Below are 13,233 nucleotides of genomic sequence, written 5' to 3'. Positions count from 1 at the left end.
AAAAGTGTCTTGTGTTTGTATAATATACCATTTTTAATAAATATATGAAAGGTTTGGCCTTTCCTTCTGCTTTTTTGAATTAGCATTTTTATTTTATATTATTTATTTAGAAGACAGAACTCGAATGGACAGAATGGACTCATATCAATCATCAATTTATTTATCTAATTTCTTCTGCATTTGTTTGCATTTTGTTTTTGTAAACAAAAACTACTTATTTCTTTCAAATTCCCCTCATTGTGTAATTTAGCATCCACACATAGTTAATGATCCACTTTAACGTGGGCAGATGATATTCTCTCCATTCAGTGGATTGCAGGAGACAGAAAACAAATTTAAGCCTTTAAAGGTACCAACCTTCAGTGATATGATAAATTCCCCCAAATCAACAAAGTATAATATAAAAAGACACATACATTTTCTTTATCATTTCTGTGTGAACAAAGGAAATGGGAACAGGAAGTTTTATATCATAATGAGGTCTGTGTGTTATCTGTCATTCAAATATTCAAGATTCTCTTCCTTCTGCTGCAGTTGATGATGAAGATGAGGCTTTTACATGATGACTGTTGATGTCTGTTTTATCATTATGTCCCCCTGTGACATTTGTGAATTTAAATAAAAATCTTATGATAAAAGGCAGTTTTTACTTAGAGTCAGGCAAGTCTGAATTTAATCTTCTGAGGATATCCAAAAATGGATCACTTACTATTTGGATGTTTTTTTCTGTGAACACGAACAAATCACAAACACAAATATTGTTTAAAAAGTGCAATTTCTGAATGAGCAGTTATTCCCTCTCCCTATATTCTGATATTATCACTTTCAAAGGACTTTCTGTTATTAAGGTCAGTCTGTGTGCTTGTGTGGTCTGGTGAGTTAGAGGAAAGTTAAGGCATTGATTTGATGAAGTGAGAGTAGGTGGATGAGGATGTTGGACATTATCAGATCTGATGGACAAAAACTTTACATAAAAGCCTTCCATCGCTGATTTTGCATAGATATCAAAAGGATATTGTAATTATATGCATTTCTTCCCCGGATATAAAAGATATGGCTATGATAATAAGAATATGGGTTACACGTTGGGGTTTTTTGTGGATTCAAACTTGCTTGGCATTAAAACTGAAATATCCAGTTCTCCGGGAATATTTCATGTTGCTCAGTCTTACAGCAGCCTGCCACTACCTGTCTGTTCACTCATGCACTGAACCACTTCTTGTTTTCTGTGACTACGAGTCAAATAGCTGCAGTAATTGGACAGCGGTGTCTGATCGGTGCTGTTCATTGCATTTGGAATGACATTTGAAGAAATAAGACACTAGTTAACTCTCCTCAAAGGAGTACTGAGGATTGGGATTCAGTCTCAGTGTTACTTCTCAAGTAGATGGGTTGAAGCTGAAGAGATTTGTACACTTGAGCCAGTCTGATTAAGCTAATACATGAGAACATGTGTGTAGACTTTACAATTTGAGTGATAGACATTGTATCTGTAATGTTCAGTTTACTTCAGCCATATTAAGTAGAGAAAAGTAATAGTAATCCACACAGTGTAGCACCAACTCATAAAATATTTATTAAAATCCATCTACACTTTTGATATCAACATCCCACAACAACAATAACAATAATGTAGCAGTGACCAGTTCCTGCCACTATTTGGTGTTCAGTGCATTTTCAGTTGTTGTCTTTTTTGGATACATGAAATGGTTTAATTCTGCTTAAAGATTACATTCTATATCAAACAGTGCAAGTGTCAATTTCAGCAGATGAGTGTCTTGAACTGGTCAGTGTTACATTCTCTTTCACAAACGTTTAAAACGTGCAGCTTGAACAAAGACTACAAAGAATTTATAGAGGGTGATCATTAATTTGAGCTCACACTCACACTGAGTGGACAAAAAGTCAACAGGTGCCTGCTATGAATGCAAAGAGCTGTAATACAAGTTAAATTGACCAGTGACACACTCAGTCAGGACTGATGATTTCCTGACACATATGTATACTGGGGAAGTGATGTTAACCAGTTTGTGCAGTTGATTAAGTAAAAAAACTTGAACAGCATGATCAAAGTTTTGATTTTCCTGTGAGTAAATGATGATAGATGCTGAATGTTGCATATTTGCCACTGAGGGGGTAGTGACATTTAGGTGATACCCTCTGAAAAGAGAGGAAACAGGAGAGGTCAAAAAGATTCCTTTCCAAAACACAAATACTGACGACAGCAGAAAAAAAAGTGTGAAAACAGAACAGACAACATTTAAAAACACATCCTTTGCACTCCTACTGTCTGGACAAGAATTTATGATTACATGACTTTCAGTGGAAATACTACATAACTATGACTATGACGACTCAAATGATTGATTTAAGCCAACTTAATTGACCAGCCCTAACTGTTGCATAGTAAGAAAAAGCTAAAGATGGGTGTCTAGGCCATGTCCTCTTCACCCTCCTCCTCAAACTCGCCCTCTTCCTCAGCAGTGGCGTCCTGGTACTGTTGGTACTCGGACACCAGGTCATTCATGTTGCTCTCAGCCTCTGTGAACTCCATCTCATCCATGCCCTCGCCGGTGTACCTGAAACAAGAGGATACTTACTCACATACGTTGTGACAAATAAGTCAACATCTATTGGTAAAAAGTTCTGTATTATGACAGTGTATGAATTCTGAGTAAGAACAGGTCAACAGGGACCACCGTCTGTCTTCCCTCAGTCTTCCATTACTCACCAGTGGAGGAAGGCCTTGCGGCGGAACATGGCGGTGAACTGCTCTGAGATGCGCTTGAACAGCTCCTGAATGGCTGTGCTGTTGCCAATAAAGGTGGCAGCCATCTTGAGGCCGCGGGGAGGGATGTCGCAGACGGCCGTCTTGACATTGTTGGGGATCCATTCCACAAAGTAACTGCTGTTCTTGTTCTGGACGTTCAGCATCTGCTCGTCCACCTCCTTCATGGACATGCGGCCTCTGAAGATGGCGGCGACTGTGAGGTAGCGCCCGTGGCGTGGGTCGCAAGCTGCCATCATGTTCTTGGCATCAAACATCTGCTGGGTCAGCTCAGGAACTGTCAATGCCCTAGAAAACAACAAACAATTCAATTAGGATCTATTTGAAATGTATTCAAGTACAAATTGAGGGTCTGATATGGTTTCTAAAAGCAGGTTCCTGCCTCTCTACCTGTACTGCTGGCTGCCACGGCTGGTCAGGGGGGCAAAGCCTGGCATGAAGAAGTGCAGCCTGGGAAAGGGCACCATGTTGACAGCCAGTTTCCTCAGGTCAGCGTTGAGCTGGCCGGGGAAGCGCAGGCAGGTGGTCACCCCGCTCATGGTGGCTGAGACGAGGTGGTTGAGATCGCCGTAGGTGGGCGTGGTGAGCTTCAGTGTACGGAAGCAGATGTCATACAGGGCCTCATTATCAATGCAGTAGGTCTCATCTGTGTTCTCGACCAGCTGGTGGACGGAGAGGGTGGCATTGTATGGCTCCACCACTGTGTCTGACACCTGGAGTGGGTCAGTGAAGGGAAAGAGGAGACAAAGGGGGAGGAGGGAACAGCATTAAAACACAGGGAAGCACGTGCAGGGACAAATATTGAATTTTAAAATAATGTATTAAGTGAACCTTGGGTGAAGGCACCACGCTGAAAGTGTTCATGATGCGGTCTGGATACTCCTCTCGGATTTTGCTAATGAGCAGGGTGCCCATGCCAGAGCCGGTGCCTCCTCCCAGAGAGTGTGTGAGCTGGAAGCCCTGGAGGCAGTCGCAGCTCTCGGCCTCCTTCCTCACCACATCCAGGACGGAGTCCACCAGCTCAGCTCCCTCAGTGTAGTGGCCTTTGGCCCAGTTATTACCTGCTCCGCTCTGGCCTGTGTTACATGCAAATACAGAACTCTATCACAGCTCTGGAGTCAAAACCTCCTGGATCTAATTCTACTTGAATACACGCAAAGTCAAACACAATGCACTTTTAATGAGCAGTGCATACACTGGCTCCTTCACTCTTGCAGGACTGTGGGGAAACTACTTTAAGGATATCCAGCTTAAAATAAGAGTGACTCTAGATGCTTAATCACAGTATGGCAATTTCATCAACCAACACATTAATGTTCACATTTAAATTCTCACCAAAGACAAAGTTGTCTGGTCTAAAGATTTGTCCAAAGGGCCCAGACCTCACAGAGTCCATTGTGCCTGGCTCTAAGTCCACCAGCACTGCACGAGGGACATACTTGCCACCTGGAGAGGAAAACACAGTCCGACAAATTATTGAAACAAATATAGCTGAAACAATTACTTAAGCTGCTCACTTCTCTTTTCTTTTGTTAGTATGCATTAAACACCTTTCAAAGGTTCACCAAACAAAGAAAAAAAAAGCATTTTGTGGGCCTGACACTTTAAGCGGCCCTAAGTTGTTGTGACTGTTTCTCATTTTACTGATTTAAAACTACAAAAAAAAGCCGTTTTGGCATTGAGTCACATGTTTGACATTAACTGTAAATCATTTTTAAAATGTCAGTACAGCCAGGTGTGCTTAGAGCAGACCGTTACAGTAGAGCTGCAAACAAAGCACAAAACCTATGTGCAAAAGTGATTTATGAACTCATTAAAGACATCACTACTACTATAATTCCTCCTTTACGACCCACTAATGCCTATCATTTACTGATAATGAAATATCTCGTTCTGATAATATTGATAAATAAACAAACTCAGTCACTTATATAGGGTCTAAAGATATCACAGTAAGGTAAAGCTAACGATTTTCTGTTTGTTTGTGATATTTTCGTCTGCTGGAGGTTTGTTGGTTTGTTGTATCATGGAAACGGGGTGACAGTAACTAGGAAGAGCCCCCTGGCTTCAAGACTGATTTCTAGCAGGACAAGGAACCCCTGCTGGATGGCTACGGTACTAACAAGCCTTCCGGGCAGTGTTGAATTACCTTGGCTCCCTTAGAAATGAGATAATCTAACTCTGTAGCTCGGAACCCTTAGCAAAGTAAAATTAACCTGATGCCTCGTTGTAATACACGTTGATCCGCTCCAGCTGCAGGTCGCTGTCCCCATGGTATGTCCCGGACGGGTCGATGCCATGTTCGTCACTTATCACCTCCCAGAACTGGAAGTGGTAAAAGTGGAAAAAAGGACAACAAAATTAGCTGCTTACTCAGTGACCCTTGCGAGGCAAACCCATCGGTGCCATGGACACCATGGCTATCATTAGCTTTGCTGCTAAGTAAGCTAATTTATCTCCCTGCCCGCCCAATCCAAATTTAACATTCACGCTCTTTTTTCGGTGAATTAAGACTTCACTTTTATACCAAAGCGGTACTCACCTTTGCGCCAATTTGGTTTCCACACTGGCCTGCCTGCAGGTGTACAATTTCCCTCATTTTGGTCGGAATTTAAAACTGCTGAATAACGACAGAGAAACAAAGTTGGTACAGCTCTAGGACTCCAACAACGGACTGACCAGATAAGGTAGGATCAACGCCAACTGGAGCGGGCCGATAAACCCAATTGGACCGGCTAAATGTCAGTCAAAGCACACCGGACTTGTGATTGGAAGGGGGAACCTGGCTTCGAGTTGTGATTGGACAGTTGTACGGGGGGGCACCGTTGCCCTGGTTACACAAAATAGAATTCAATACACAGCAGCGTTTCTGCAGAGGCACGCCTAAACTCTGCTTTGTGTCTCAGTGAAAACCCACCAACAGGAGGGTGTTCATCCGTGGCAACGCAAACCAAAAATTATACCTTTTCATTTGACGAGAGGAGAGTATAACTGTACGTCTTGCTGTGTTCAGAAACAAAACAATAAACGTCCAAAAACAAGTGATAATGCCATACATATTTCTATGATGATGTAATGATACTTTAGTGTGATGTGTTTATTAGGTCACAAGTATACTATCTAATCCTCCATGTTAGGTCTCTTTGTTAGAAGAGGAATTAACAAATTACTGTAATAATATGTTCAACTCACCTGTTGCACAAGGGCGTTGCTTCATACTCTCAAGGGGGTTTGCTGGTAGTGTTCAGTTCATTGTGTTGTGGGGTTTCACATTTAGATAATAAACATTTCTGAATAAAAGGTCTACTAATTTAAATCAAATTATTTAACAAAATTCCAAGTTTTTTGCCTTCAGAAATACATTTACAGACATTCAGTGTTGTACTTTCCAATTGAAGCTCTGAAAAAAGCCAGAGATGCTTCACTAATTACTGGAAGAAAATCTGTTCTGCAGTCTTAGTATCTCAGTTTAAAAATAATGATATTTGATTAGTGAGTATATACCCACTTGTTGTCGTACACGTGTCCTTATATACTGTACTAATATAAGTTCCAATGAAGCCACTGCACCTCTGCAATGTTCTGAGATCACATTCACCACTAGACCTCTTTCTCCTCTATTTGATTCAGATTCTGCTCATTGTGTTTATCAAGCTGCAGTAAGCTCCATAACTAACATATGGCTTCATTATAACACATTTGCAATGTCATAAAACTGTCAGAAAAGAGCAGACTGGGGTCCCAAACTTTGGAGTTTCATTTTTTGTACTTGAACTTTTTAATGCCATCAACAAATCAACAAAAAACAAACTGAAAATACAATAATTGTAACATGAGCGAGTTCAAAGATGATGTAGGCCTAATGGCTCAGAGAAACAGGTTGATGCTTGAACCCGAAAGCCCCACTTAAAGGCAGACAGGTTAAGATTAAAAATTAAAACCAGGTATAGAGACAAACTTTCATGCAAAAGGGGTTAGGCAGAAAATTATCAAACCATAGATCAGACAGGCAGAGTCAGGTTGGCAGAACAAAGGGTGGGAAGGGCAGATGCAAACTAGACAATCTGGCAAGGAGTGAGTGGAAATGGGCGGTATATACTGCAATACTAATGAGAGTAATGGGGACCAGGGGAGCAGGTGGGCGAGGAAAGTCAGGTGATGGAAATGGTGTCAAAGGTGTTACTGCAGAGCAGGAGGGTGTGGTTGGATCTAATATGACAGGAGACTTGGTAGATGGCAGGGGAAAAAAGTATGCAACAGAATGAATTCATTTTTAAATACAATAAACAATTCACATTTATGAATGTGACATTTGCCAAGAACAAAAAAAGATTCATAATTTAAAAAAATCTCTAAGATCGTTCATTGTTTAAGATGATTTAAATGTGTTATCATGTGTGCATGCAGTACCAAAAAAAATCATGTTCATCAAAGAATGAAAAGTTTGTGTTGTGTCCTTTTTGAGTCTTTAGAGGAAGCATTTTGCTTCTGTGCAGCAACTTAAAAGAAACCTCTCTCATCTCCTATGGTAGTACTTGTGTTAGTTATTAGTCCACACCTTCTGCCTATATTTCCTGTACAACTAATTAATTCCAATAAAAAGGACATAAAACATGATACAGCAACTTAATAAGCTTTTATATTTCTGTTGTTACGGCTGTGACCATTAGAAAACTATACCAACAAATAAATGGATTTTAATTCATCCAAATCCACATTTCAATTTCACCCCAGTCAAAGTTTTAAACATTTTAAACAATCAGTCTTTAAGAAAAGAAATGTTAGATAGAAAGGACAAGGACACTAAAAAATAAAAGCGATGAAATAAGATGCCATAAATACATGGATTCTGAATGGAAGCAAAGGCAGATTGAATTCAAGTAATTACAGAAACGTAGTTACAATATTTAAGTGTGCAAATAGTCTGTTTTTATAAAATGTCTGAGAGTTTATAAAATATGTAGGTACAATATTGCTAAAGTTTAAGAAAAAACACGTTATGTAGCATTAAAACCACCACATTAACAATACAATTCATCTTAGGGAATAAATCTGTCATTTTATTTTGGTAAGCCTGCCCTCAAATGACGTCGTAATTGTGCGACTGTTTATATGCGACACACCATCATGGCTCTGTTTCCAGCTTTTGCAGAAGTGGACAGTAACCAAGCTGAAGATTCGTGTAAAGGTAAAGCCCTTCATGTGGCTCCCGCTTTATACCGACTGTTCCTCTGCTCAGTACTCTGCTGTCACCGTGTTGATGAGATGAAGCTGCTCCACAACGAGCTAACAGCTAGCTGTCCAACGTCTGCCTGTCGTTGACGCGAAACAGACCCTGGCGTTAAGTTACTTTAGTACAACAAGTGTACTTTCCGCTGCACGGTTTCTTCAGAGAGCTAGGATACCGTGTGACTTTTAGTTTGCCTCATATAATGATGTTAGTGTCACTTTTCTCATCATTTATTCACTGTTTACGCTGTGTACACTCGAACACGCTTGTTGTTGGCTGCTGCCTTAGCAACGATGCACACCAGGTTGAAAACAACTGTTTCAAGATTCAAGATTCAAGAACTTTATTTGCCATTTGTGCTTGCACACATAGGAACTCATGTGCGGTTGTTGCTCAGAGAGTCAAGTCAAGTATAAAAAAGACATAAATCTATCCATAAAACATATACATTGTCCACTTTCTTGCATATCTATATCATAAAGTTACCAGAATATGAATACAGCCTTGAAATGTGTGTATTTCTGCTAACAACCGAGGCATTAAAGTGCTGGGTGCTGTAGACCCCACTCTGGTGTGTCGTTGTATTTGTGATGTTTGTGTTGTCACTATTAACATACATACATGTATTTAATACACGTGTTTACATGTACTCTAGTATCCTGCTTTTGAGTCTTGTTGGTTTTGATGGAGTGCAGTCTTTGACTCATCCACATGCAGCAAAAAAAAAGTCCTTTCTGGCTTCCTAGACTCTGGTGTGCTTACCCATATTCTGGATTTAACTTCTCCATCTAATCTTGAATACAAGAGAAATTGAGTCCATTTAATAAATCCAGTTATAACCGAGATACTACACTGCATATAAACACATTGAGTAAGTGATAATATCCATCATGAGCTCTCAATCCTCCTGAGTATTGACTAACATTTTTTTTTGTGGTCACTCTCTCCTTTTAGAATTAGACTGGCTGAAAAATAAGAGTTTTCAGACTGAAGATGCCCTCTCTCTTCACAGCCGGTACTTTGAGAAGACCGGTGAAAGGCTAAACAAGAAGGAATCAAGGTACAAACAAAAATGAAAGTTAGTTTCTTTGCTTGCAGACACAACACTGGACAGTCTACTATGTATGCTCAAGCATGCAACTTTTTACTTCTTTCTTTTCTCTTTATGTTTTCTTGTTTCTGTGTTCCTATTAGTCTTACTTGTGTCTGTTTTTCTTCACTTTGAACTCACTCTGAAACTATTTAGAAATAATCTAAAGATTGTTATTCTATCACTTTTTATTATAATAACTGCAAATAATATTTTGCTTGAGGCTGTTCTTTAGTTTAAATGTGTTCTTATGCGACTCTCATTAACATCGAGTTCACTTTATTATCCTCAGTGTTGGCAGAGAGGTGAGCTCTGAGGAGGAGAAGGAAGAGGGAGAAGAGGGTAATGTGCCACCAAAAAAGAAGAAAAAGAAGAGTGAAAAAAAGAGGAAAAAGAAGAAAAAACACAAAAAGAAGAGTGGGAGGTACTCGGACAGCAGTGGGTCTGACTCTGAAACTATTTACCCCAGTGACCTCAAAAGGGAAGAAGAGGCAGACGGGTATAGACACACATCATACGCATTTACACTCTTAATTTTATACACACAACAGCATTGTGTTATTTATGGTTGGTGTGTGTGTGGGGTTGTGTATGTGCGTCTGTGCAGGCCACGTGCTGCTCCGTTATCAAGTCGTTTCTCCTGGTTGGATGACCTCCAGACACCCACAGAGCAGCCGTTCTGTGTGGACCGCAAAGCAGACTCAGCCAACTGGACATACAAGTCCCTGTACAGAGGAGATGTAGCCAGGTAACACACACACACACAGAAACACACATACATTCTGCACCATGACGGCTGTGACATCTGTCTCCTTGGATTTTTTTCATTTGATTAAGATTGAAGGTCTGTCTTGGTGACTAACCCTGCTCATGCTAACCACCTGGTTCAGTTGATTACAAATCAGAAACATCAAACGCATCATTGAGTGGGGGGAAAAACTCTGTCAAAATAAAAGTCTCGATGTCCTGGAAATAGGTTCAAAGACTACAGTAGCAAAACTTTGATAAAATGGGTATGGGTTATCATCTTAAAGATAATTTAGAAACTCTCTGTGTGTTCCAGGTATAAGAGGAAAGGCATCTCGTCCTTGGGTCTGGACCCTCGCAGACAAGGAGTCAGCTGGGAGGAAGCAGAGTCAAACAAGAAACAGAAAGGCGGGGACAAGAAGAAAGCAGCAGACAGATACTTCTCTACAGCCAGTCGCCAGCTGCTGAGGTCCGAGCCACCTGTTCCTACATTACCAACGATTCCTGAGTGTGATAATGCCATTAGCTCCACCTCCTTCCTCCCACTGGGTGACGATGAGGAGAACAAAGGAGGTAAGAGGTTTAGCCACAACAGATGGTGAATATTCGCCTAAAAAAAATCACGCAATACCACTCAACCATCCAAACTGATTTTAGTCAAAATATTTTGAATATTGATTTACTTTAAAACCCACAATTAAAGCAGGAAGGGGTTAAAGTTCTCTCACATTCTTAATAGTTAATCAGTAAAAATACACAAAGTCAGGCTGACATGACTTTGGAAATTAAAATAAAGGCTTCAGGTGTCCTATGAAGTGTGGAATGTGTCCTCAGCTTGCAAGAGTTGAACACTACAATATTGTATTAAAAGAATTTCAGGATTTAAGTGTCAAACCTTTAATGTGTGATTCCAGGTGACAGAGTGCAGACATCATCAGTAAATCCCCTCGGTGTGTATGACTCCTCAACGGCCCTCTGGCTGCAGGGGAAGGGACAGCCGGAGCAGGCAGAGCAGCAGAAGCAGGACTTGCGGACAGGGCAGGGTGCTGCGCTTTTGGCCGGAAGGACTGAAGAGTTTAACAGGCGGCTCAGAGAGCAGCCATCAGACACACAGCTATGGATAAAATTCATAAGATACCAGGTATGAAAACGCTACTTTCGTTACACAAGCTTTGAACTGAGAATGTTTGTGTTTATATGACTGTCTGTGTCAGTGTTTGGGTAGCTGTCCTGCAACAGGTGACCGAACTGAGAAGGCATTGGCTACAGCCCAAAGCTGAAAGACAGATTTTCCTTTAGGGACAATAAAGTTAAAGTTGAAATTTGAAAGTTAGATTGCAAACTAACGTCTGTTCGTACTGTAGACTGTCACACATGGTCGGTGTTAAATCACATGGACAGTCTATATAAAGTAAAACTAGGAAATGCACTTGAGGCTGACATCATTGACATTTAGCGATTACAGACATTGCTACCTTATCAGCTAAGATGATTAACATCAATATGTATATGTGACACCAGTGAGATAATATCATCCTACAAGCAAACCAGTAATTTATCTGAACACTCAAACTTTTTCCTCTCTCGTTTTTCAATAATGAAGTTATTCCATAAGTTATTTCTCTGCAGCAATAATTCTAAACTTTATCATCTCCTCTCCCTCTGTAGGATGAGCTGAGTGCAACAGTGTTTGGAGGCGAGGAGGAGCAACAAGGCAGCGATTCGGCTGAGCGTCGTAAATCCTCCCACCGAGCAGTCCTGGAGAAAAAGCTGAGCATTACAGAGCGTGCAGTGGCCACCAACCCCAGCTGCATAGCTCTGCAGCGGGAGAGGCTCAGGATCTGCCAAGAGCTCTGGGAGCCCTCACTTCTGGCTAAAGAATGGAAGAAACTGGTCAGTCTACAGACTTCATGTTTCTCACTTAATGCTTTTGTATTTGGACTACGTGCAGCGGTGCACATTCAAGGTGCAATTACACCTGTGGTTTATTTTCTTTGCCCTAAAAGTGTGGGGAATTGGCTTTGCTGTATTTTTAGTATTTGGTGAAGGTGCCTCCACATTTTTCTTAAATGAATCCCTTTCTATAGCTGTGTATTAAAGGCTTCTCTGGGTCTGTAAAATAGTCTCATTGCTACTTTTTGTCACTGACCAATGCTGACATATGAGCATGTCTTTATACAAGGATAACTTGTGATTTATCTATTGCACTTCAGGTGTTCCTCCACCCAAACAGTGCCCCCTTGTGGAGAGAGTATCTGCTGTTCACCCAGAGCTACTTCAGCAACTTCACTGTGTCCAAGGTCAACTCTGCGTACGGGAAGTGTCTAAGCACCCTCAGTGCTGTGCGTGATGGCAGCATGGTCTCTCACCCGGCCCTACCAGGGATAGAGGAGGATATGTTGGGTAACAGACATTTTGTCATTTTTGCCTATACTGATCCAGTTTTTCTGCACTGAGAGGACTGATTAGTTACACATTCAGTTACACCTGTTTCTGTCACAAAAATACACACACAGATTAAAATGTTATGCGTTCTTATTTGTTAGTACAAAGTGTTTTTGTTTGTGCACTCAGTGCTTATTGAAAGTTGTTTTCTGTCTGTCCAGATATCTTCACCCAGCAGTGTCATTTCCTGCGTCAGTCTGGTCACTCAGAGAAGGCGATTTCTCTGTTTCAGGCCATGATTGACTTTACTTTCTACAAACCTGACAGCGTACGACAACTGTCCACCAAGCAGCAGGTAAACTCATACACTGAAGAACTTCAAGTACACCGGCACTAAACCTGATCGTAATTTTATTATTTAAGTTGTAAATCTAGACTTGATGCTATTAAATAATATTGGCCCACTGCAGTGACCTCCTGGAGCCTTGTGATCTATGTGAGGTTTTTAGGCAACCAGTGGAGCCTTCAGGAAGTCACTGTGTCCCGGCCAAGAAATAGCCCAGCACATGACCATGAAAAACCACAACTCTACACTTTATTTTCTGTGTTAATTAGTGAGCTTTAGAGGTGCTGGTAGGTGTATTTTGTTACCTTTGGACAGAACCACACTAACCGCCTGACCACTAGTATTGCTAGCGAGCAGTGATGTAATGATTGGTTTCCCATTTTGTGTTTGTGTATCATGCATGCACACGCGGACACGCATGCATGCAGGCCATTCAATACACATTCCTACCAATGGTTTCATGTTATTCAGCTGATCGACAGTTGGTGCCACTAAAGTGAAAAGAAGCATTACGGTGCACCAACAGAGGTAGTGAAGAAGACTGCCCGCTAGCAAATATGGATATAAACAATGCAGCAAATAAAATACTCCAGATTCCACTCAGTGCCTTTAAAACTTGTAGATATGAGAGTGGTATCGATCTTATC

At 40.9% G+C, this 13,233-nt stretch overlaps 2 protein-coding genes across 2 annotated transcripts in view; one reads left to right on the top strand and one right to left on the bottom strand.

The window, feature by feature from the left end:
* Nucleotides 1-1,553: 1,553 nt before the first annotated feature.
* On the bottom strand, nt 1,554-5,489 carry LOC118337027 (tubulin beta-4B chain). The gene is made up of 7 exons (XM_035673837.1): nt 5,331-5,489; nt 5,005-5,113; nt 4,124-4,234; nt 3,620-3,864; nt 3,179-3,501; nt 2,732-3,076; nt 1,554-2,579 (listed from the first exon to the last, which is right to left on the bottom strand). Exons 1-7 carry the CDS (start codon nt 5,385-5,387, stop codon nt 2,432-2,434), a joined length of 1,338 nt encoding a protein of 445 aa, XP_035529730.1. The 5' UTR covers nt 5,388-5,489; the 3' UTR covers nt 1,554-2,431.
* Nucleotides 5,490-7,866: 2,377 nt separating this feature from the next.
* Nucleotides 7,867-13,233, top strand: part of nrde2 (NRDE-2, necessary for RNA interference, domain containing) — a 10,141-nt gene continuing 4,774 nt past the window's right edge. The window contains exons 1-10 of the mRNA XM_035673736.1: nt 7,867-7,976; nt 8,973-9,078; nt 9,401-9,607; nt 9,716-9,856; nt 10,172-10,428; nt 10,770-10,996; nt 11,524-11,748; nt 12,069-12,258; nt 12,462-12,630; nt 12,750-12,756. Of these exons, the coding sequence (XP_035529629.1) occupies nt 7,901-7,976; nt 8,973-9,078; nt 9,401-9,607; nt 9,716-9,856; nt 10,172-10,428; nt 10,770-10,996; nt 11,524-11,748; nt 12,069-12,258; nt 12,462-12,630; nt 12,750-12,756 (1,605 nt within the window). The 5' untranslated portion in view covers nt 7,867-7,900. The remainder of the gene's footprint in view (nt 7,977-8,972; nt 9,079-9,400; nt 9,608-9,715; nt 9,857-10,171; nt 10,429-10,769; nt 10,997-11,523; nt 11,749-12,068; nt 12,259-12,461; nt 12,631-12,749; nt 12,757-13,233) is intronic.

The sequence above is a fragment of the Morone saxatilis genome, unplaced genomic scaffold (genome assembly GCF_004916995.1).
Source record: "Morone saxatilis isolate NCDOM2014 unplaced genomic scaffold, NCSU_SB_2.0 Contig3, whole genome shotgun sequence".
Classification (NCBI taxonomy): Eukaryota; Metazoa; Chordata; class Actinopteri; family Moronidae; genus Morone; species Morone saxatilis.
The sequence above is the reverse complement of the archived record's forward strand: the minus strand, read 5'-3'. Positions and strand labels throughout refer to the sequence as shown.

Excerpts from the sequence above, each read along its gene's own strand:
- LOC118337027 (XM_035673837.1), bottom strand. The coding sequence starts at position 5,387 with ATGAGGGAAATTGTACACCTGCAGGCAGGCCAGTGTGGAAACCAAATT. Across the intron at positions 3,502-3,619 it reads GCGTGGTGCCTTCACCCAAG|GTGTCAGACACAGTGGTGGA; the intron begins GTTCACTTAATA and ends GACCCACTCCAG. Across the intron at positions 3,077-3,178 it reads CGTGGCAGCCAGCAGTACAG|GGCATTGACAGTTCCTGAGC; the intron begins GTAGAGAGGCAG and ends GTTGTTTTCTAG.